This window comes from Mangifera indica, chromosome 4 (assembly GCF_011075055.1).
Source record: "Mangifera indica cultivar Alphonso chromosome 4, CATAS_Mindica_2.1, whole genome shotgun sequence".
In the NCBI taxonomy this organism is placed as follows: domain Eukaryota; kingdom Viridiplantae; phylum Streptophyta; class Magnoliopsida; order Sapindales; family Anacardiaceae; genus Mangifera; species Mangifera indica.
In genome coordinates, this window is record NC_058140.1 from 16,111,934 (window position 1) to 16,136,777 (window position 24,844).

General features: G+C 28.6%; 2 protein-coding genes across 2 annotated transcripts in view; both read right to left on the reverse strand.

Annotated features, from left to right (window-relative positions):
• LOC123214337 (glycine--tRNA ligase, mitochondrial 1-like) overlaps positions 1-24,844 on the reverse strand; it is a gene marked incomplete at its 5' end in the record, with an annotated part of 39,676 nt that overhangs the window by 1,333 nt on the left and 13,499 nt on the right. Inside the window, 4 exons of the mRNA XM_044634084.1 lie at positions 205-429; positions 541-737; positions 878-993; positions 1,124-1,449. Coding sequence (XP_044490019.1) covers positions 205-429; positions 541-737; positions 878-993; positions 1,124-1,449 — 864 coding nt within the window. The remainder of the gene's footprint in view (positions 1-204; positions 430-540; positions 738-877; positions 994-1,123; positions 1,450-24,844) is intronic.
• On the reverse strand, positions 6,714-9,939 carry LOC123213476 (cysteine-rich receptor-like protein kinase 10). The gene is made up of 7 exons (XM_044632910.1): positions 8,742-9,939; positions 8,461-8,649; positions 8,214-8,347; positions 7,859-8,069; positions 7,529-7,766; positions 7,274-7,424; positions 6,714-7,195 (listed from the first exon to the last, which is right to left on the reverse strand). Exons 1-7 carry the CDS (start codon positions 9,826-9,828, stop codon positions 6,887-6,889), a joined length of 2,319 nt encoding a protein of 772 aa, XP_044488845.1. The 5' UTR covers positions 9,829-9,939; the 3' UTR covers positions 6,714-6,886.

The following is a 24,844-nucleotide window of genomic DNA, read 5'->3' on the forward strand; positions in this document are numbered from 1 at the left end:
AATTATTATTAATTACCAGCCATAAATCATGCCCTCCAGTGTTTTACGCTGTCTGGCCTATAATAGAGATGAAACTAAACCAAGTGATCACATCACAAATACCCCAGCATCGCATCATGATAGTGACAAACCTGAAAATGAATTTATGATGATCTAGCCTAGCATAATAATCATAAAAATTTCTGCAGAGTTTCAATATCTTACAGTGTGTGCGCGCAAGTCATTTGCAGATCTATCTGCAATACCAACACACCCAATCCGCCCATAGGAAGACTCAATCTCTGCATCCCAGCAGTCAGCAGCATAATGAGCCATTTCATTTACAAGATGTTGACGGAAACGCAAACGTTTTTTGTCTATGCCAAGGCGAGTTAGGAAGAGATAAACTCTTCCAATGAAGTAGCCAAGAGTTTCATTGTTAACAATTCCCTGAAAGCAATGAACAAGACAATTGTCAGCAAGTGGGTGGCAACATGAAAAAAGAAAGAAGAGATGTCAAAGGCATGAGGAATGATCAAATTAAGTACAATTTAAGCAAACCTTTGAAACAGCTTCACCAAGGCAAATAATCTTTGCAGATTGGCCAGGCATTTGTTCTTCCCTTGGAAACATCAAGAACTGAAAGTTTGTAACTTCTGCATATTTGGGGTGGGATTTGTCCTGAGGATCAACAAAGTGCTCAATCTCTGCTAGTGTAAATTCACGGACTCTCAAAAGACCTTGATGAGGAGATATCTGTACATATGAGCAAATTTTTTGATAAACTAGGACTTCTCTCTCTCACACACACAACCACACTCAATGATAACATCTCAACAATGAAGAAGAACCAGAAACGACATTCAATTTGCAATTGAAAAGGAAAGATTAAAAATCTCATTTCTGAAAGCCTGACCAATTTGAGCTGCAGCAAAAGGGAGCTTTTTCTCATTATAAAAGTACAAATCTTTAAAATTCACAAATATGCCTTGCGCTGTCTCAGGACGCATATGCCTGCAGTAGAAAATAAGTTCAGCATAGCAACGGGCGCATGCAAAATAACTCATAAAATTTTAGTAATTCACATAGAAAAGCAGATATTATTACTAGGATGTGTTGCTATTGAAAGATGAGTTATACTCACCCAGGGGGCAAACAAGACGGACCAATTGATGTTTGAAACATTAAGTTGAATGGATACGGGTCAGAAAGTGGATTCTTTGTGTCTGGAGCTGTAATAACATACTCCTTGATCTTTGCACCCAGTTCTTCAGCTGAGAGATCATCCAAAACTGCAAGCACATGCCTAAATTCAGCCGCCTTCTTAGCAGATATGCTAAGGTCTTTCTGAAGCTTCTCGTTGCAAAAATCTTTAAGCAAGTGGTCAGCACGATAACAAGTCCCTGTTTTCTCATCCTTAACCATAAGGTCAGTGAATTTATCAACATGACCAGACGCTTTCAGGACAACCTCAGGAGTAACACAAGGGCAGTCAACCTCCAGCATTTCTCCTCGAGAACAAAATGCTGAAAACCAAAAACATCTCTTAGTTTCTAAACAAAGAAATCACATCACTAAGTCAGGAGTAGCAGTAAACAACATCATCGTAACTCAAACAAATATTTTGCAGTATTTTACGAATTTCTTTTACAAAATGAAAACAAAAAATGACCAAAATCCAACATCTTGAGACAAATGTGCCTAACCTAAAATTCCCAAAGTAATTCCTCCACAATTATAAAATCATAACCAAAAGCTAACTGCAGGGCTTTGCATTCCAGGTATGCTACAGGGGCTCCGCATTACGGATTCTGAGTTAAGGTTTCCGGAAAGATATCCAAAGCAGGTACATGCCAAGGTTTTGCATTGTAGGAACATTAACGGAGTGGAGGTTTCTGGTGGATATTAAATGTGCAAACCAACAAACAATGTTATAGGAGTTCTTGAATGCAGGTTTTACATGACACCAGTACCGTTACAGGATGTTTTGCAATAGTCCAGTGGCACTACCGGATATTCAACATTACTCCAGCAATTTTAAGGGATGGTCTGCATTACTCATGTAGCGTGTTCGCATATCTTGCATTATTCCAGTAACGCTACCAAAGTTTCGGATTCTGAGTAACTGTTCCACAATGAATGAATTTTGGCTAATCAATCATCTCCTTTGCATTTAACGTCAATTCGAAACTAGTCGACCACCTAAAATCAGTAACAACCACAATTAACGGCTTACCTGACCCCAGAAAGCAAGAACGTTAAACTTAACAAGGAGAAGACAAAGTTTACGGATGTTCCATATTTTTCCATTTTTGAGGGAAGAGGCATGATGTTGTTATGGTTGAACTTGAATTAACAGATAGAAGGAATCCATAAAGTTTATAAAATCTCATGAAATTGAGATCAATGTAAATGATGTTCCTACTAAAAAAGCGGTGATTGATTTTATAATAGATTAAATAATGAATATAGTTACAAAAATTTCGATAAAAACGATTTGTTATCCTAAAATATTATATGTATATCTCAATAAAAAAGATTATGATATTGGTCAAATTATTAAATCTAATGATCCATTCTAAAATTATTACGAACTTTCAATCAAATAAGTAATTCAATGTCGTGAAAGAAAAAAAATGAAATTACGGTTACTAATAAAAGCATGGGGTCTTATAGAATTATATAATAATGTTGATATCTTGTTTAAATTTATAAAATGGATATCAAAATCACCTTTGTTAATTTTTTTAAATGAAAATCATAGTAAAAAAGCCTATATGTTACAATAATTTTAACTTAATCATATTTATGTTATAAATCTTTTAAAATGTGAAATATATAAATATACATGGCATAAGCTTAAAATAATTAAAAACTAATGAATAAAATTAATTCAAGATATAATTCAAGAAAAGAGAAAAACAAGAACAATTATCAATTATTCTATATTATATCAATAAAATTATATACATAATTTTATGTATAAATAATGATATATCATTATATAATTCGATATTATTTTATCTCTAACGTTGAATCTTTACATATAATGTTTGTTAAGAAGGAAAAACAAAAATGAAGTGCACTCTGCTTGAAGACATTGATGAAAGCCAGCTTCCTGTTATATAATCTATATATATGGCGACAAACTGTCATTAGTTTATATACAAGATTGCTAATTTGGTGACAGCACATCATGAGAAGTTTATTATGGCTGCCGTTTCTCTATAACTTGAATCTAACATGAGAACTAGACATTATTATAAATGTTCAAATCATAAGATTTTATTTGTTTTCAAAGATCAATAATCATGTCTATCAAAATACCTTGACTTGCACTCCCTTGAGGAGTGGGTGTGTCATGATGCATATGTCAACTTCTCGTGAGAACATCATAACAAACAGTTTCTCTTCCAATATTTGAAGAGTCTAATATTAAAGTCGACAAAAAAAGGGGCAATCGTATTAGTTTCTAAAACCAAAAGGGGTAAGTTGGCTATTGATACTAGCTATATAAATTTATTAATACGAAATATATGTTTAGAGATCCTAATCAACTCCAAAGCCCTAATATCAAAAGTATAATAAGTAAAAAATATTAATTTTAGAATATTCAATAAGAAAAATTAGTTTGAATATTAAAAGAAAGTAATAAAGGGTTTAATTAGTTTTAAAAATATATTAAATGAAGAAAGAAGTTAAATTAATTGGAACCATAAGTATAAAAATTCTAATTAATACATAAAAATTAATAAATAAAATTACATATATATACTTTTGTATATACAAAATAAGTATATAGATAGTATCATCTTGTGATTAAATGATTTTAAATTAAAAATAATATAATACTTAATCACATAATGATATATTAATATATCTCTATTTTGTATATACAAAATATAAACATGTAATAATGCTTACATTTAATATAATATATATTAATATGCATTGCAAACCCCAAACCTATAATGAATTACTAACAATAAAATTTCTATAAAAAATAAAAAAAATTCGTATAATATTTGTTATGCAAATTTTAGACTCTGAATATAAAATAAAGTTAGAATAAAATAATTTTGTTTTGATAAATCATATTGTTTTATGTTAAAATGTGTTGTTTTATAGAGAAAGTGTCATTTTATAGTAAATCATACTAAACAGGTCAAACAAATTGAGTGTTGATATGACATTGATTTGAGTTTTATTAGATTAATTTGAATATAATTCAAATCGATTGGTATTGAGAGATGTTGATACGAAATTAATTTAGATCAGTTTAAAATTGAGGAAAATCTAATCAAAAACTCAAATTGACACAACATGAATATAATTCAAGGACACGAATTTCCATTTCTATACACTAACATAGTTTCTTGCCTATCCTCAAGTCCTTCATGTAAATTTAAAAGTATCATATTTTCTTGTTTCCGTAGACTAAAGCAATGATTTATCTAACAATATAATTATGTGTACATACTTTGAACACATAAAATGGGTATAAAAATGATGTATCACCATATGATTGAATGATTTTAAATTAAATATAAAATAACATTGATCCAATCATATAATGATATATATTTATGTATCAATTTTATTTGCTAAAAATATATATACTTAGCTTTACTTTTTATCTAATTATTAGGGATCTAAATGTGACTATCAGTGAACATTGAAGAAAGGAAGAAACATAATAGAATTAGTAGAAAACAGACCCGTTTTATCTGTTAAAAGTTTCTTTTGCTAGTTTTGATGACCAGTCATTATTCGAAAGGGTTGTTTGGTTATAGGGTTTTAAAGATTATCTTAATAACCTATATTTTATTATTTATATTATCTTGTTTGGTTTGTCGGTAATAAAAAATTACGGTACTTTTTTATTATCAATGATGATGTGACAGATAATATAGGTGGTAATCTGATTACTATTTTTACCTTATATATTAAAAGATTACTAAGATAATTTTGATTTTATTATAATTATATTATTAATTATTAATTTTTTAAGACAAAAATAAATTTATTTTTATTTAATATAATAAATAATATATAAAATATTTAAAAATAGTTATATTCAAGAACATTTAAGTAAAATAATTTACTAGTATTATTTTATTACCTTTAACTAAACACAATAATTATTTATACTTATCAAATTTTATCAAATGTAATAATTATTTATACTCAGTAATCTTTAAGTAATTTATCTTCAAGGTAATTTTTTTTATTTTAGTAATAAAACATTACTCAAACTAAACAATCCAAACTGTTTCCCAAAGCAATGAGACTTTCTTTAATACAACTAAATTGACCCTTTAACCTTTATTTTTCTTCTTAAGAAGTTTAAAATTTCACTAGAAACATGAGGTCAAAAACCAATTATGTATTTAAAAATAATCATAAAATTATAAGTTGATGCTGAAGTTTTATACCAAGAAGGTCTTATTGATATCAAACAAAATGATTCTCAATATACTAATGACAAAAAATATTTGTTTCTTTTTCTAAACAGTGAGTTCATGTAAACATTAATCATTTAAAGCACACTTTCTTATGAAAATGATAAGTTCACACGAACAACCATTCTATTAAGTATTTTAATGTTAAATATTTTTTTTGAAAATATTATAACAAACTATCATTAATATTTTATATATATAAAATATTTATTTTCTAGTTTCGTAGTTTTAAAAACATATTTTTTTTGATAGAATAATAGATAAAAGAATTAAGTAATGGTTAAATGAACTTATCATCAAATTCTCAATTATTTATGAAAAATTAAAATTAATGTTTTGTAAAATGGTTTTTGAGTCCAACCGAACATTGCCCGGTGAGGGTGGTGGTTAGATGAATTAAATTATATAATTAATAATTAAATAATATTTAATATAATTTTGTATAATTAATAATTAAATATATAATATGAATTAATTTAATTTAAAAATAAACTTGGTTGGATATCATACATGCACTATATCGATGGATGAGGTGTTAAGTTAAAGTCTAAACAATTGTAATTTTTTTTTATTTTCATATAAAATAAAAAATATAAATGAAATAAAAAAACAATAATAGTAAATGTGGTATGTTCTTCCCACTTGGGGTTTAACTGAGAGAAAACAATAAATCAAAGGAGGTTTTAACGATTGGACTGTGGTCCACCCTACCCAATTACAAATCAAATTTTTGGGCAAATTCGGACCGTAATGTCAAGATTTTTGATTGCTTAGTATGAAGTAATAAAGTTATAACAAACTAGGTGATATGAGGGATTACTTGTCACAATGTTTGTCTGATCAATGTCATCTAATGAAAATGGCTCAAGACTACCAATCAAAAACTCTACAGACTATTTTTCTTGATTTTGTATTTTTAACTATATTATTAATTTAATTATAAAATTATTCATACAAAAAAAGAATTTAAGTTTATCTTTGTTTTTTTTTTTTTAAATAAAAATTTAATTCACACCACTAAAATCAGGTTTTGAAACCTAAAAAGTAAAAAATCTAACTGTTGGAATCCTTTTGTATATAATCACATTTTTTAAATTAATTTAAAAAACCTTTTAACTTAGAACTCATTTCTTATTTAACTATATTCCAAAGTCATCTTTAAGTCAAGGCCTTTGGTTTATTGGGAAGTAAAAGTCTTGGGTCTTCCTCTTTAGGAAGTAAATGACCTCAATATGCAGTCAATGCAGTGTGATAATAATTAAACCGGCTATCTGTGTTTACTGTAAAATTCTCATTGACAAGTGGAAATTACAACATTCTAACAAGTAAATATTTCACTAGTCAACTATGAAATACAAAATTATGATTTCTAATAGTAAAGAAGCTACAACGACAAGGAAGTGATCATGTCCAACTTGAGAGAATAGCAGACTAATATTTATAATTCATCTAGCTGAAATATCCGAAACTGTTGTATCATTAATTGTTGATGTACTCACTGAATGACCTTCCAAGTGTATTCCTACAGATTTATTTTGTTTCAAGAAAGTAGGCTTTTGTGGTATCATCATATCTAGAGTTTCAGTTTTGAGCATAGAAAAAATATCCAGCATGGATGGCCTATCCATTGGATTTTCTTGGACACATAACAAAGCTATATGCAAGCATCTTGTTAATTTACATGATGAAGATGTATCGTCTAGCGTTTCATCCATCAATTCAGTGGGTTTACCATGATTCCACAATTCATATGCCTGAAAAATTAATCATCAAGTAACTTATTTTAATGCAAGTAAATTTTGAACCTATAGCTTTTAAAGAAATTAACTTACATAATCAATAAGGCTTAAACTTTCATTTGGACCATATGAAGAGGAAATCCTTTTGCCACTTATGATTTGCAGAAGTAGAACTCCAAAACTATAAACATCGGATTTGGTAGAGTATATGCCTTTTGTAACATATTCAGGAGGAACATAGCCACTGTGTTAAAAAAAAAAAAGACAACGTTAATTAATTATATGCATAACACAAGCAAACTCTTGACACCATAATATTATATTTATATTAAGAGCATATAAACTTACACTGTTCCAACAATACGACTTGTATTTGCTTCAAGATCATCTTTAGCAAATATTCTAGCCATTCCAAAATCTGATATTTTGGGTTTCATTTCTTTATCTAATAACACATTACTAATTTTTAAATCTCGATGAATGATGGTCAGTCTTGAATATTCTTGAAGATATAAAAGTCCTTGAACAACTCCTTCAATAATATACACACGCTTTTTCCAATCCAAAACATGACGTCTAATGGGATCTACATCAAATATAAAAACATATAAAACATCAATGCAAAAATTTTTGTTTCAAAAGGAGAAAATTAGCAGAAATTGAAAAAAAAGGGCTGACCAAAAAGGTGGCAGTCTAAGCTTTTGTTTTGCATGTACTCGTAGATGAGTATTTGCTCTTCCTTGTCAATGCAAAAACCCAAAACCCGGACAAGATTTACATGTTGGAGCTTAGCAGTAAGCATAACCTCATTCTTAAATTCCTCAAATCCTTGGGTGGATGTTTTTGAAAGTTTCTTCGCTGCTATGAACTGTCCATTTGGCAATATTCCCTAGCAGAATGCAGTCTATTTAGTTGGTACCTTTTAATAGATAAATAAAGCATGTCTATATATGTTCCTCCTGAAGCATATAGAGCCAGAATTTTTCTTTTTCTTCTTAAATCAATCTATGATAACTAGCGTAATCAAAGTTACCTTGTAAACAGGGCCATATCCTCCTTGTCCAAGCTTATTTTCAATTGAAAATCCATTGGTTGCTGCCTCTATCTCCGCCAACGTATATTCTGTCAGACTGGGAATGTTGGAATTAAAATCTCCAGCAGATGATGCTGTCAACCAAGAAATCAAACAAAAATCATAAGAAATTAAATAATTGAACATAGAAAAAAGAAAATTAAAAAAAAATTATTGGAGAAATATTAATATTCTTAAACAAACTTACCTTTTAATTTTATATTTCTCCTCCAGCAGTAAAATATAAAAAATATTCCTATTAGAAGGGCACCAGCAGCTGTTGTAGACAAGGGGATTACAAACGAAGACCCCTTTTTATTTTTTCTACTTTCAATATCCACCTGACCTGTGAAATTTTTATCCACCTGAACTGTGAAATTTTTTATCTCCACTTCAGCTGGAAATATAATTAATCAATAATGTTAATATAATTAAAGATCTCAATTCGATTTAAGGAATAGGAGAGAAATCTAGTAAAATTTAGGTTACCTGCAGTTTTAGAAAGCACCCAGTTAAAATCGTAGGAGACTTGCCACACATAGTAGCCAAGCAACCTTTTCTCCTTGGCATAAGAAACCTTAGCTCTAATGGCCTCAACATCGTCAAAACCAATCCAAGTTGTTCCCTTTGACCAGTAATTCACCACATAAGTTGAATTGTACATTACAGGAGCATCTCGACCATATTGCTCAATGTAATTCTTAATTTCCTTATAGGTTACTGATCCATCAGGTTCATAAAGGGCGGGTCCCGTTGCTGCTGCACCAATACCATTGTCCCTCGGGCTCTTGAGCGTCCATGCATAGCCAACGAAAGGCAAAGCCAAAACAATTTTATTTGCTGATAATCCTTGGTTGATCCATTCTGTTATACCGTAATTCGTATTATAAAAAGTAGTTGGATCATACAGAGGTGCTGGAGCACCGGTAAGATTGCTCGAGAGAGGATCAGTAAGATCTTCTGACACAACATGGACCCAGTCCAAATTTTGTTGCATCTGCTCGATAGGGTAATTTTCTGAGTATTCCGTTGGCGAATAGTCAACCTGAGCCGTCAAGATTAGTCGGGACTGGTTGGAGTTTTTCGCCTCTAAATCAGCAGCAGCTTTCAACTCTTGAAATAGAACACCCACATAAAACAAATCAGAAGATGTGTCTGGATATCTCCCAGCAAAGTCAAGGCCTTGAAAGCCATAAGATCGGGCTATTTTTATCGAGGAATCGATGAAGGATTTTCTGTGAGAAGGATTGCTTACCATTGAAGAAAAGGTTGCATAATTTTCGTCTGTACCCCCAATGGATAGCAGCGTAGTGACAGAAGGGTTGTTTTGTTTCACAGTATGTGTGAAGGTAGACAGGTGTTCTTCTTCAGCCGGTGAAAAAGAAAGCTGGTAGGAGGTGGAATTCACGTCGGTATAAGCAGAAATAATGTGGGTGAATAGAGAAGAATTTATGTTCGAAACGGGGATCTCGTATGTTGAATAACGATAATAACCAACCCTAACCCAGTTTGTCTGCCCTATAGAAATAGAAAGGAAAATATAGAAAAGATCAATAATGATAATCTTTTGCATCATTTGATAAGCTGCTTGAGTGGAATCAAACTTGTTATCTATCAACTCGTTTGTGCTACTTTTATATATATACGCATATCTCAAGTGGAGGAGAAAGTAGTGTTGAATTTTCTCCCTGACACTTAGCTTAGTTTATACGTGGAAATTTCAACCCTTTGCACACGAAATTCATTCAAGAAAAAAGGATGGAAATGTCAACCCTTTCCACACGAAATCCAATCAAGAGCAAAGATGGATATTTCAACCCTTTCCACACGAAATCCGATCAAGCAAAAGGATGAAAACTTCTCTGTTGGATAGGGGTTGTAGAATATCCCATATAGTTGACTGAGTCAGATAAGTCCTATTTAATATTTCATCATAAAAGTTTAAACTGGCGAAAAACTTTAGATTATTATGATGTATAAGAATTTCATATATAAATTATTTTGTTACTGTAATATCTATTTTTATATACACTTAATTATATGAACCTTATTTGAGAGGATTTAACCTTATTTAAGAGGATTTATACGATTTTGTTCAACACTTTAGGGTTTTACAAATATAAACATTAGAATAGAATTGACTGAATTTATTCTAATTTATAAGAGAGTTTTCTCAGAAGTTAAATCATATTCAACCTAAGAATCTGATGATAGTAAAGAAATTCCAATAAAAATCATCATTTTCCAAATTAAAACTTGATTTAAATGGATTGAAAGTTTTGTATAAAGTGTTAATTTGCTATATTATGGAGTTTTTTTTTTTTGTGATTGTTAAATATTTATTGTTTTTTGTTGCATATTTTGTTTAGCCTATGAGTTTAGGAATTTTAGTTGATGAATATTGTGGTTTTTTGTGAGAATTTGTTCAATATTGATGAAAAGTAATTTAGATTGAGTAAGAGTGTATTTTTATGGTACATAACAATATATTTGACATGAAAATCATGAAAATTTCATCAACGAGTGTCATTTGCCCAGTAGATACGATAACGCCTATAAATTAAATTTTTATGAAAAGGGTAAAATAAAATTTTTTAGTATGCTTTTTAGAGGTATAATGAAATTGTACCAAGAAAAAAAAAACGTAGGGGGTAAATGTTTTTATGGGCAAAATGGAAGGGTTAATTGATAGTTTATTAGACATTCGGGTTAATCGATATTTTGCAGGAGAGACCGTACAATTTTTTCCGATATTCGTATGGGTGGCAGTGTCTACGAGGTTGATTTGTACACTCCACTAGGTGTGTTCGAGTCACCTTAAGTATGAACTTTCGGATGAAATTCTGATTTAAGTGAATTTCAAGGTTAAATAATTTTTTTTTCTCTCTTTTATTTCAATAATTTTCTTTTGATATTGTTATAATTTAGGGTAAAATTTGATTAATTAACCAAAAAACCAATTTTTTTCCAATGATCATTGTCTGGATGGTTGTTATCTATTCAATCGACATGTAAAGTTAGATTAAAACCGAATTCTAACCACTCATTATTAAAACGACGTCATTTTAATATATATTGATCAAAACGATGTCGTTTTATAAAAAACTTTGTAGTTTACGAGCTTGACGAGCAACTGGAGCTCATTTGAGATTAACTCGTTTGAATCAAACTTGAACTTGATTTGAATCAAATCCTATGGACATGAATGCAAAACATAACAAATATTATTTATCCTTGCACACATTTTGTTTACTTTAGATTTTCTACATTTTAATGGAAATTAGAACTTATATTATGTTTGCCTGGTGCATTCTAATGAGTTCTCTTACTGATTCGATCATCCATCTAATTTCTTTACATCATATTATTAAATTAATTATAAAATTATACAAATAAAAAAGGAATTTAAGTTTATCTTATTTGCTTCTTTAATTTTAATTTACACCACTAAAAGTGTTTTTGAACCCTAAACCTGAAAAAAAAAAATCTAACTCTTGGATTTCTTTAATACATAATCACTTTTCAATATAACTCTATGTATACAATTAAATATATAGATAATATATCATTAAACAATTGAATAATTTTAAATTAATGATAAAATAAAATTTAATCATATAATAATATATCAACTCTATACATAATTATGTACACATAGGATTACTCATCACTTTTTGACATTAATTTAAAATAAAAAACATTTTAAGGTTTAAAGTTTAGAAAACAAAGTTTAACGTTTATAAATAATTTATTTAATTTGATCAAACGTTAACAAAATTAGAAAAATATTAGAATTTTTAATGTAAAAGCTTAGGTTTAAACTTTATCGTATTTATAAAATTTTGACTCATTTGATATAATAATTATAAGTTATTATACTATAGATTTATCAATCCAATAAATGTAGTCGGTTTCGGTTATCCAAAAAACTTTTTTTTGTTTCTTTTCTAGTATGCTATGACAATTCCAAACTCAGTCGATTATTAAGTCAATGTGTTTATTTATTATTGGTTGGTAAAAGTCTTGGTCCACCTTTTTATCAAAGATCTGACACCATGGTTGATAAGGCAAATTAAAATGGGCAACATAGAGTTAATGACCTCAGTATGCAGTCAATGGAAATCCAACCATAAAAAAATAAATTAGTTATATATCTTTGTATTTTTATACCTCCAAAGTCCAATTTTAAATGTTCAGTCATTCTACATATATTTCAAGTATTAACACAAGAAGATTTGTCAGTATACTTGTAATCTGCAACTACTATACAATTCTCAAAGGGATCTCGAAATTTGGCTTATTCTTTTTTTTTCTTTTTGTGCTAGCAACAATTACAACTTTCCAACTAGTTATCTCTGCATCAAAGAGAAACCGGCCACATCTAATACTTCACTAACTTATTACTGCATCATCAACTACGAAGTACAAAATTATGACTCGTAATTTATTTTGAATCAAAGGAATTAAATACACCCAAGCCACCGTTATAGGTTGAGAATTTGTCATCACAGAGCCTTAGTTTGAGAAGCATATATACACTCTACCATGGACATAGCTCACCAAATCTAATACATTTTAGCTTCTTTATCTTGACATCTTCATCTTATCTGAAGTCTAATTATATGTTTGTTTAATCTTTACAGATAGTATTTGCTGAGAAGAAAAAAATGAAGTCCACTCTGCTTGAAGACATGGATGAGAGCCAGCTTCCTGATATATATGGAGCCAAGCCAAACTGCCTTTAGTTTATATACAGTGACACCACATCATGGGAAGTTTCTTATGGCTGCCATTACTTTATAATTATATCTGTCATGAGAACTATACATAAGGCATTGATAACAAAAGTTCATATATGAATTCTGTTTCACCAAAACTAATAAAAGTTCATATATTGAAGTCCTCATGTATTGTTCTTTCAATCTGGGTTGCACATTAAAGTAGTGACTAATGAGCCAAGTGGGAGAATGTTATAATAATATCTATCTCCTCTATTATTTGGACAAACAATGCAACTGAAAAACAATTTCAGTAAAATAGAAATTGGTAAGTTATTTGGATATTGTTGTGGTCCATTCTGATTATTTCCAAAATTCAGGAGAGGATTAGGGTTCTCCCTAATTAGATAAATATTTTTGCGATGGAGGAAGAACATATGAGCTTTTTTATATACACCCTTTACCATGTGGTATTACAAATTTGTGCCAGTGATTTCTATTGCTTTAAACAATGCGGTTTTACAAAGGCTAGAAAATTAGTGCTCTATAATTTAAATATACATACATAATTTTTTTTTTTCTACCTGGAGAGATCTATTGGTTCTGTTCTTGGAAAACAATTTATGTTTGTTTCTACGAATTTGATTTTAATAGAGCTTTATATTGGTTGATGAATTATGGATATAATCATCTAACATCTTTATCACGTAAATTAACATATACACGGAAAGTTATCTTTATGTTCAAAATTGAAATGCCGATTATGATGATTTTCAAAGAAGTCAGCTTTCTCAAAAATAAATAAATCTAAACTGACACACTCGGAAGGTTATTCAAAGAGTACTTCATCAGTAAATGATATAACAATTACATATGTTTCAGTTTGATGAATTACAAATATTATTCTATCTACAACTCTGGCAAGCTGAACCTGATTAATTCCTTCTAGCTTCAATTTCTTTGATGTAGCAGTAACTAAAGTAACAGATGTGGACGGTTTCTCTTTGATGCAGATATTACTAGTTGGATTGTTTTAATTGTTGCTATAAAAAAAAATTCGGGGTCTCTTTGAGATTTGTGCAATAGTTGCAGATTGCAGGTACATCAACAAATCTCCTTGTACTATACCTGAAATATATGTAGAATGAGTAAACATGAAAAGTTGGACGTATTAAAAAAGCAAAGAAATATAACTAATCAATTTTTTTTTGTCATTTAAGGCCCAACAATGTTATGATTGTACCTGTGTTGGCTGGATAGTGAGATCATTAACTCTACGCTACCTCTTATAAATTAACCTTGACCCGTATTAATAATGGAATCAAATATTTTCTAAAAAATAAAGTTAAGACCTTTACTTATCAATAATAGTGAAAGACATTAACTTAAAATATTGACTTTAAAATTGCTACAATATATTTAGATAAAAAATGGGAAAATCCTGAACCTTAAATTTTATATTTAGACATTGACTAGATATTGAGGTTATTAACTCTACGCTATCTCTTTTAAATTAACTTTGACCTATATTAATAACGAAATCAAATATTTCCTGAAAAATAAGGTCCAGACCTTTACTTATCAATAATAGTCAAAGACATTAACTTAAAATATTGACTTTAAAATTGCTACAATATATTTAGATAAAAAATCGAAAAATCTTAAACCTTAAATTTTAAATTATTTTCTTAAATTAATGTCAAAAGGTGAGTATGTACCAAAGGATTCCAAAAAGTTAGATTTTTGTAAGTTTTAGTGTTCAAAAGCGCTTTTAATGGTATAAATTAGAATAAAAGAACAAATAAGGTAAACTTAAATTCCTTCTTAATATAAATAATTTTATAATTAAATTAATAATATAGTGTAAAGATAATCTTTTATCTATTGGCTCTAATTGTTGAGCCTCCATCCAAATCAATCATTGATGAGGGATTACGTTATACTTTAGTCATGCTTGTGGAGTAAATTTGGGGATTGATTGAAACCTTCATAAGTCATATCAAATTAATAAATTAGAGATTAAGATATCAAACCTAAAGGATTCGGTGGGAACACGTTAAAATGCATTGGGCAAACAAATGAAAGTTACGATTTCCATTAAAATGTAGAAAACCTAAACTAAATTAAATGTATACAGGATAAATAATATTTTTTCTAAGCTTTGCATTCATGTTCATTGAATGGACATTGACAATACTGATCTTTGGAAAAAAAAAAAAAAACATTGGTTTTGTTGTTAGTTAAAATGAAATTAAACAATTTCTATCTTAAATTATAATAATATTGAAAAAAAATATTGAAAATGATATATATATATATATATATATATATCAATAAAACTATGTATACTCATTTTTTATACATAATTTATGTACATAAATGAGGTGTTATCATGTCATTTGATATTTCTTTATTACATGATGACATATGTTTTAAAATCACCTAATTACATTATAACACATCACTGTGTATAGAATTGTATACAAAAAAATGGATACACATAGCATTGCTATATATATATATATATATATATATATTATTTAACTCTGAAATTCCCTTATATTATAATTTTACTTTAAAATTCATGTTATCGTGACTTGATAGCACTTGGTAAATGTTTAGTTTGAGTAATATTTTATTACTACCTTAAAGATTACTGAATACAAATTATTACTATATTTGATAAAAATTAATAAATTGGATAGATATAAATAATTATTATGTTTGGTTAGAAGTAATAAAAAAATACTAATATATTATTTTACTTAAATATTTTTGGATATAATTATTCGAAAATATTTTTTTCTGTTATTTGTTATATTAATTTAAAATAATATTATTTTTATCTTAAAAAATTAATAAATAAAGATATAATTATAATAAAAGAAAAATTATCTTGATAATTTTTAATATATAAAATAGAAATGATAATCATTTAATACGTAAGACATTTATAGTAAAAGTTTTTATATGAATTCGATGTCTCTTTGAGAATTGTACAGTAGTTACAGATTGCAGATATATCCACAAATCTTCTTGTACTATACTTGAAATATTTATAGAATGAGTGAACATTAAAAATTGGAGGTATAAAAATGCAAAGACATATAACCAATCAATTTTTTTTTTCATTTAAGGCCAATAATGTTATGGTTGGTTCCGTGTTGACTGGATACTAAGGTATTTAATTCTATGCTATCAATTCTAAATTGACTCTGACCCGTATCAACTACGGGGTCAGATATTTCTCCAAAGAAAAAGGTCAAGACCTTTACTTATCAATAATAGTCAAAGATATTAATTTAAAAGACTGACTTTGGAATTGCTACAGTTATTTAGATAAGAAATCGGGAAACCTTAAACCTTAAATTTTAAAGGATTTTTTTTTTTTAAATTAGTGTCAAAAGTGAGTATATACCAAAGGATTTTTTTAAGTTTTAGTGTTTAAGAGCGCTTTTAATGGTATGAATTAGAATAAAAGAACAAATACGATAAACTTCAATTCCTTCTTTATATAAATAATTTTATAATTAAATTAATAATATGGTGTAAAGATGATTTTTTGTCTATTGACTCTAACTGTTGAGTCTCCATCTAAATCAATCATTGACGAGGGGTTACATTATACCTTAGTCAAGCTTGTGGAATAACTTTGGGGATTGATTGAAACCTGCATAAGTCATATCAAATTAATAAATTAGAGATTACGATATTAAACCTAAAGGATTCAATGGCAACATGTTAAAATGCATTGGGCAAACAAATTAAAGTTATAATTTCCATTAAAATGTAGAAAACCTAAACTAAATTAATTGTATGCAGGATAAATAATATTTTTTTAAGCTTTGCATTCATGTTCATTGAATAGACATTGACCATAGTGATCTTTGAAAAAAAAAAAACATTGGTTTTGTTGTTAATTAAAATGAAATTAATCAATTTCTATCTTAAATTATAATAATATTGAAAACAAAAAAAAGTTCATATTATTTAACTCTGAAATTCACTCAAATTATAATTTTGCCTTAAAATTCATGTTATCGTGACCTGATAACACTTGGTAGAACGTACCAATCAACCCTGTAGGCATTATCACCCAAAGAAATATCCAAAAAAAATCCTATCATGTCTACTGCAAAGTATCAACAAACCCCAATACCAAATAAAATATTATCGAGTCTTTCATTTTGCTGACAATAAATATCATTTACCCCTATCATCAAATTGTCATTCGTAGGTGTCATCATGTCTATTGGACAAACAACTGATGAAATTTTCATAATTTCCACGTTAGAAATATTGTTCTACATTATAAAAATACACTCCTACCCTCATAAACAATTTTTTCATTAATATCGAACAAATGTTCCAAAAAAAAAAACACAACATTGATCAACTAAAATTCCGAAACCCATATGCCAACAAAAAATGCAACCAAAAAAAATTAATAAAAAATCACAAAAAAACTATAAATATTACAAATTAACACTTTATACTAAGCTTTTTGAACTTTAAGTAAGGTTTAATTTGAAAAATGATGATTTTTATCAAAATTCTTTTACTATTGTTAGATTCTTATGTTGAAAATGATTCACCTTATGAGAAAAACTCTCTTATAAATTGGGGTAGATTCATTCAACTTTATTCTAATTATTATATTCATAAAACCCTTAGAGTGTTAACAAAAGTTGTATAAACCCTCTCAAATAAGGTTAATTTAATTAAAGCCAAAAGGCTTATTCTCATATAAGGTTTAGTCTATTGTTAAACTATTATCTACTAAGTTTCAAAAATCTAAATACTTATCTGTTAATTATTAAAATTAATAATTCATTAGTATTAAAAGTACAATTGTTATTTAACTAGTAATATTAAAAAAAAAAATTATCTCATTTCCCTACTTTAGTTTTGAAAATTGACAATTTTCTCTTAGTTTAGTTTTGAAAACTTACTTTCTCCCCCATAGGGTTTCATCTTTTTCCTCCCTTCTCTGACGACCTTTCTTCGACCAACAACCTATCTTCTTTCTCTATTAGTGTTCCCTCTTGCCTCTCAAAGATAGACAAATCGAAGATGGCCTACCAAAATCACATTCATGCGAATTCGTAGTTTGTTTGGATTTGTAAGCATGAAATTCTTCCTAAATTCTTGATGTGGGCGATTTTTCATTTGCCTTCATTTGTCTTCAAATCAACACGAATGCAATTTCGTCAAACCATCTTTGATTCATTTGTCATTGAGAGGGGGTAGGAGAGCCAGTAGAGAAAAAAGATAGGTTTTCCATCGGAGAAAGGAGGAAAAAAATGAAACTGTAGGGGGTAGAAGGTAAGTTTTTAAAACTAAGTTAGGAAAAATTGTCAATTTTTAAAGCTAAGATAAGAAAATGAGATAAAATTTTATTTTGTTGATACTATTGGTTAAATTATGATTATATTTTTAAAATTAACAGATTTTATTAACTTTAATAACTACCGGATGTGTATTCGGATTTCAAAAATTAGCAGTTAGGAGTTTGACAATGGATTAAACCTTTTGTGAGAATAAACCTTTTGGCCTTTAATTAATTATAAATACAAATAGATGTTAATTAAGTTAAATAATATGACCATAAAAAATAATTTATATATAAAATTCTTATGCATCATATTACTCTAAAAGTTTTCGTGCTAGTAAACATTTTACGTAAATTGTACAAATTTTTGTGTATAATTTAAGGTGATAGTTTGTGATTGGATAAATTGATTATTTATATTTTATTTTTTTTCAAAATTATCTAATCCAAAAATATTATATCAAATTGCACACAAATTTGTATAATTTATTTATATATGTAATACTATTATTCACAATCTCTTTCTAACAGCGAAGTTTTCATCTTTTTGCTTGATTGAATTTCGTGTGCATAGGGTTGAAGTTTCCATCTTTTTTGCTTGACTGAATTTCGTGTGCAAAGGGTTGAAGTTTCCACATATACACCAAGCTAAGCAGGGGCAGACCTCGGCTTATGTGAGGGTAGACCCAAGCCTACCCTGAAATTTAAAAAGTCTGAAAGCTTTAATGTAACCCATTTAATATTTTGTAAATGTATAAAAAGGCCACCCTCACTTGGGCTAAGAATAAGAATATATATGGGTCAAAATAGATACAAAAGACTTACTCCGTTCTTTATATTTTGAATAAGTAATTGGGTTTGGGTTTGGGTTTGGTATAAAAAACTTGTTTTAGTGCAACATACAAAATAAACATTTGGGTTTGGATTTGGTAATGCCATGTACAAAATATGCAATTTGGCTTTGGGCTTGTTACAAAAAACAAATTTAAAATCATTTTGATAAAAAAAAGAAAGCTGCTTGAAAGGAATTTTGGGTTTCATTTGTTGTCACAGTAAGGGTTTTCCAGAAAAGCAAAAACGAAATTCAAGAAAGCAAAAAGCAAGTGTGTTTCTGTCTTTCTTCTATCTCTTTTTGGTTTTTTAATCATCTGATTTATATGTTTCTTATTAGAATGTGGTATGTCACTGTTATTTGCTTGGAATTTAATATTTTAGAATAAATTTCTCGCTTTTATTGAACATATGAGTTTGTTCTCATTTTATGTTTTATGAAAATACAGAAAATAATGAAAAATGAGAGTGAAAGTAAATTCCAATAATGTATTTTTACTATTTGTGAAAACATTTGATATCGTTGACTTAAAGCAATATTTGAAAATGAAAAAAAAAAATGAGAACTCAAAGAACTTCATTGTTTGAAAATAAAAATAGTAAAATGCATTTAGCATCAATTTCATGAAAACACTCTTTTTAATGAAATCTTCAATATTGGTTGTGTTCTCATAATGTATTGGTGTCCGTATGTCTCATGAGTTTCATTATGTTTCTGTTTTTTTTACTTATAAAGTTATTATAACTTATAACATATAGATATTTTAATAGTAAATACATTTATGATTTTTTATGTTTTTATTCAAACAAATAGTTATTTTAAACATCTACATAAAAAAATTTTGTTTCAAGAAAGCAGTGAAATGTTTTTTGTTTCTGATCCACATATCAAAGTTATTGTTATTAATGTTTATGTAGATATTTAATGGTAAATTTGTTTTCTTTATATATTGACTATATGCTTCTGTAGAAGATGAATTTTTTATACTATATGTTTTTTTTATTATTATTATTGTTACTATCATTTTTATGTCATCAATTGAATAGCTATGATATTCAATTATTTTAAGAGATTACAGAAAAATTCAATAAAAAGTGTTGATAGAGACGTTATTGATAGAGGTTAATTAAATCTCATTAGAAGAAGAAATTCTACAACAACGACAACAACACCAAATACAAAATGTTTAATCTTCAAATAAAATATTCAATTTGAACGAGCTTGAAGCTGATCTGGGATTGAGGATCACAATTAATGAAATTTGTTGTATTGATAAACAAAAAGAGAAAGTTCGAAGAGTATACTTGCTTGAAAGTCCTTGCCAACTTAAATATCATAATTTTTCTTTCACTCTTTTTGGAGATAAAAAACGTAGGTTTATACTAAAGTGATACAAAGAAGGTTCCAATTGGATGAAATATAGTATGACAAAAGATATAAAATTTTGTTTGCATTGTGATCTTTTTAAAGGTGAAATAGTCGATTATGGTCACCAAGTGGGTGGTGAAACATTTGTGAATAAGGGATTTAATAATTGGAAAAGTTAAATAAAAGTTAAAAAACATGTTGGAGATCATTCTAGTACTCATAATCAATGTCATGCCAAGTGTGTTGATTTGAAGAATCAAAAGCAACACATCAATGTAAATCTTGCTTGTGTTGAGAAAAAAAGTCAAATTGGACTATCGAATTTGCCTGAATGCATTAATTGATTGTATTATATTTCTTTTATAACAAAGATTGGCATTTTGTAGTAATGACGAGTTGGTTGAATCTAAAAATTAAGACAACTTTATTGAACTATTAAAGTTTTTATCTAATTGTAACGATAACGTTAAGAAAGTTATACTTGGAAATGTTCTAGAAAATAATAAAATAACATCCTCCAAGATTCAAAGAGAATTGACTAATGTTTGTCGTCATTTGATGACTATGAAAGTTATTGAAGAAATTAAAAGAAATAAACAACCGTTTTCATTACTAGATGATGAATGTCATGATATGACAGTAAAAGAATAAATGACTATTGTTTCTCAATATGTGGACAAAGCAGGTTGTATTATTAAACATTTTATGAGGATTGTGTATATTAAAAATATTTTTACACACTCTTTGAAAACTGTAATAGATGCCTTTTTTGTAAAACATGGATTGAGTTTAACAAGTATAAGGGGGTAAGGGTACGATGGAGTAAGCAATATGAGGGGTGAGTTCAATGGCTTGAAGAGTTTGATATTGAGAGAAAATAAATCAGCTTTCTACATTTATTGTTTTTCTCATCAACTCCAACTTGCACTAATCAAAGTTGTGAGTAACCATTCAACATTGGGTAAATTTTTTCAATTTCTTTCAATGTTCTCAAACACCATAGTGGCATCTTGCAAGCGTAGAGCTCTTCTACGAGATAAACAATATGAATATATAATATCTTTAATTTCTAATGATGATCTTCAGATGAGACGAGGTTGTAATCAAGAATGCATTATTAAATGACTAAGAGATACACATTGAGGTTCACACATAGAAACAATTCATAGTGTTATAAACTTATTTTCTTCTATTGTTGATGTGCTCACAGTGATTAAAATTGAAGGAGACAATTGACAAAACGAAAGTCAAGCAAAAAGTTTATTATGAATCATAGAAATTTTTGAATTTGTCTTTTTGTTATTTTTGATGAAAAAAGTATTGGGAATCACAAATGAATTATCACAAACATTACAAAGAAAAGATCAAGACCTTCTTAATGCTATGCAATTTGTATAAATTTCAAATAATCGGTTGCATAAAATGATAAATGAAGACACTTGTTTCAACATTTTAGTGAATGAAGTTTCTAATCTATGCAAAAATAATGGCATAACAATACTAGAAAATATGGAATATAACTTTGAGAGGACAAAACGAGAGATTGCACTAGTTACAAATAAATATCATTATAAGGTAAAGTTGATATATACAGTTTTAGATAATATTTAATAAGAACTCAATAACCATTTTGATAAAGTAAATATGAGGTTGTTTCAGTGTATGACATCTCTTAATCCAATTAACTCTTTTGTTGCATTTAACAAAAACAAATTACTTGAATTTACATGATTCTATCTTGTCGATTTTCCTTAACATGATATTTGGTTACTTGATGATCAACTTAAAAACTATTGTGAGGATATTAGCACCAATGCTAATTTCACTCATATCAATGGGATTCCTAACCTTGCTAGAAAAATGGTTGAGTTTATGAAGGACGTTGCCTACAATAAAGTTTTCTTACTTATAAAATTAGCAATGGTTTTGTCTATAGGTACTGCAACAATTGAAAGAGTATTCTCTACAATGAATTTTGTGAAAAATAATTTGCGTAATTGAATGAGTGATGAGTGGATGAACAATTATTCGGTGATTTACATTGAAAATAAAGTTTTTGCTACAACTGACAATAAAGATATTATTGAACGTTTTCAAAATATATCGAAGTAAAAAATCGTGTTGAAGTCAAGATCTTCAAGTATATCATTCGAACTTGCTTTCATATTTAAATAATTGATATTCAAATATTCAAATATTTAAGTTTATTATTCTAACTTAATTATTTAATTAGTACACAACTAGATGTATGAACATTTAATCTGGATGATTGAGTTTTGATTCTTGATAATTAGATTTGAAATTATAAAGACTGCATATTGACATTTTTTGGTAATTTCAATCAATTTTTTTGTAAACTTTTATGTATTTTACTTGTTTTAGAATTATGATTAAACTCTAATTTTTTGTAAAATATTTTTCTCAGATTATGACTAATGTAAACAATGTTGATTATATTGAATTTAAATAAATTATTAGATCCCATGGTTTCTTTTTCTCATTGCATTGAGACGTTTCTTTCACGTAAAAAATAACTTGTGTTATTATACTTTTTTATATTATTTTAATTGTCTAATGTTTGGTGATTTTATTTCAACTTTTTACTAGTTACTCGTATTACTGTTCAGGTGGATATTGAAAAAAATTGGAGAATTATTAATATTCTTAAACAAACTTACCTTTTAATTTGAGATGTCTCCTCCAGCAGTAAAATATAAAAAATATTCCTACTAGAAGAGAAACAGTAGCTGTTGTAGACAAAGGGATTACTAACGAAGACCTCTTTTTATTTCAGCTGCAAAAATAATTAATCAATAATTAAAGATCTCAATTCGAATTAAGGGATAGAAGAGAAATCTAGCATAATTTAGGTTACCTGCAGTTTTAGAAAGCACCCAGTTAACATCATAGGAGAATAGCCACACATAGTAGCCAAGTAGCTTTTTCTCCTTGGCATAAGAAACCTTAGCTCTAATGGCATCAACATCGTCAAAACCAATCCAAGTTGTTCCCTTTGACCACTAATTCACCACATAAGTTGAATTGTACATTACAGGAGCATCTCTGTGAAGAGCAAAATTAAGTCTGGAAAGCAAGAAGTTGAGGTGGTGTAAAAAGAATAGTGCAGGAAGTAAAGGAGCTGTGAAGTGAAATAACGGGAAGCATTAAAAGTTGAGTAAACACACCGTGTCATTATAATGCAGCAATGAATAGGAGCAGGTCTGTCTCTTTCGAAAGGAAAGAGGGAAAAAAGCAGAAGTTTAAAGTTCTCTTATCAGAGAATTGGTCGCGCGGATAAATGATCTGACGGTATCGAAGATTGGTTTCTGGTGACGGTCTGATTAGATTCCGGTGAATGGTTCAGATTACATGTGACAGTTGGCAACAGCTATACATTTTTTTTTCCCGCTTAATTTGTTGTATTAAAATGCTTATTGTGTTGTAAAAAGTAGTTAAGAAATAAAGTTTGAGGTCTTTCAGTTCATTCGAATGTATTAGTTTCCTCTGTTCAATTAGTTTTCGTTTCAATCTCGACCATATTGCTCTATGTAATTCTTGATTTCCCTATAGCTTACACGTCCACTCTGTTTATTTATGGCGGCTCCCATTGCTGCTGCACCATGTTGGAGACTCAAATAAAAAATAAAGAAAGAGAGTCTCACATCTAATAAATAGAATATAAGAGAGTGATATATAAGTGTGTAAATTGGACTTTAACATAAGTCAATTGATTTTGTGTAATATAGATTTCAATTTTCACAATTATAAGTCCAATATATATTTCTAATATGGTATCAAAGCACGAGCCAAACGGCGGGTTTAACAGCGTAAGTGTTCTTGGATACAAGTGACAACGCATCCAATCAAAAAGTTGGTTGAGCCGAGAGACAGGTTTAACAACCTAGGTGCTTGTATTAACAACCTAGGTACTTGCACTTAAGTGGAGGTGTTGGAAACTCAAATAAAGAAGAAAGAAAAAGAGTCTCACTTCTAATGAATATAACATAATCTACGTATTTGTAAACCCAATTTATATTTCCGATACACCAATACCATTGTCCATTGAGCTCTTGAGCGTCCGTGCATAGCCATAGAAAGAAAAACACAAAACAATCTTCTTAGCTGATAATCCTTCGTTGATCCATCCTTTTACACCATAATCCGTATTAACAAAAGTACTTGGATCATACAGGGCTTCATGAGCACTAGTGAAGTCACTGGACAAAACATGGACCCAATCCAAATATTGTCGTATCATCGCGATAGGGTAACTTTCTGATATTCGGCCGGCGAATATTTAACCTAGCCGTCAAGATTAGTTGTGACTGGTTGGAGATTTTAT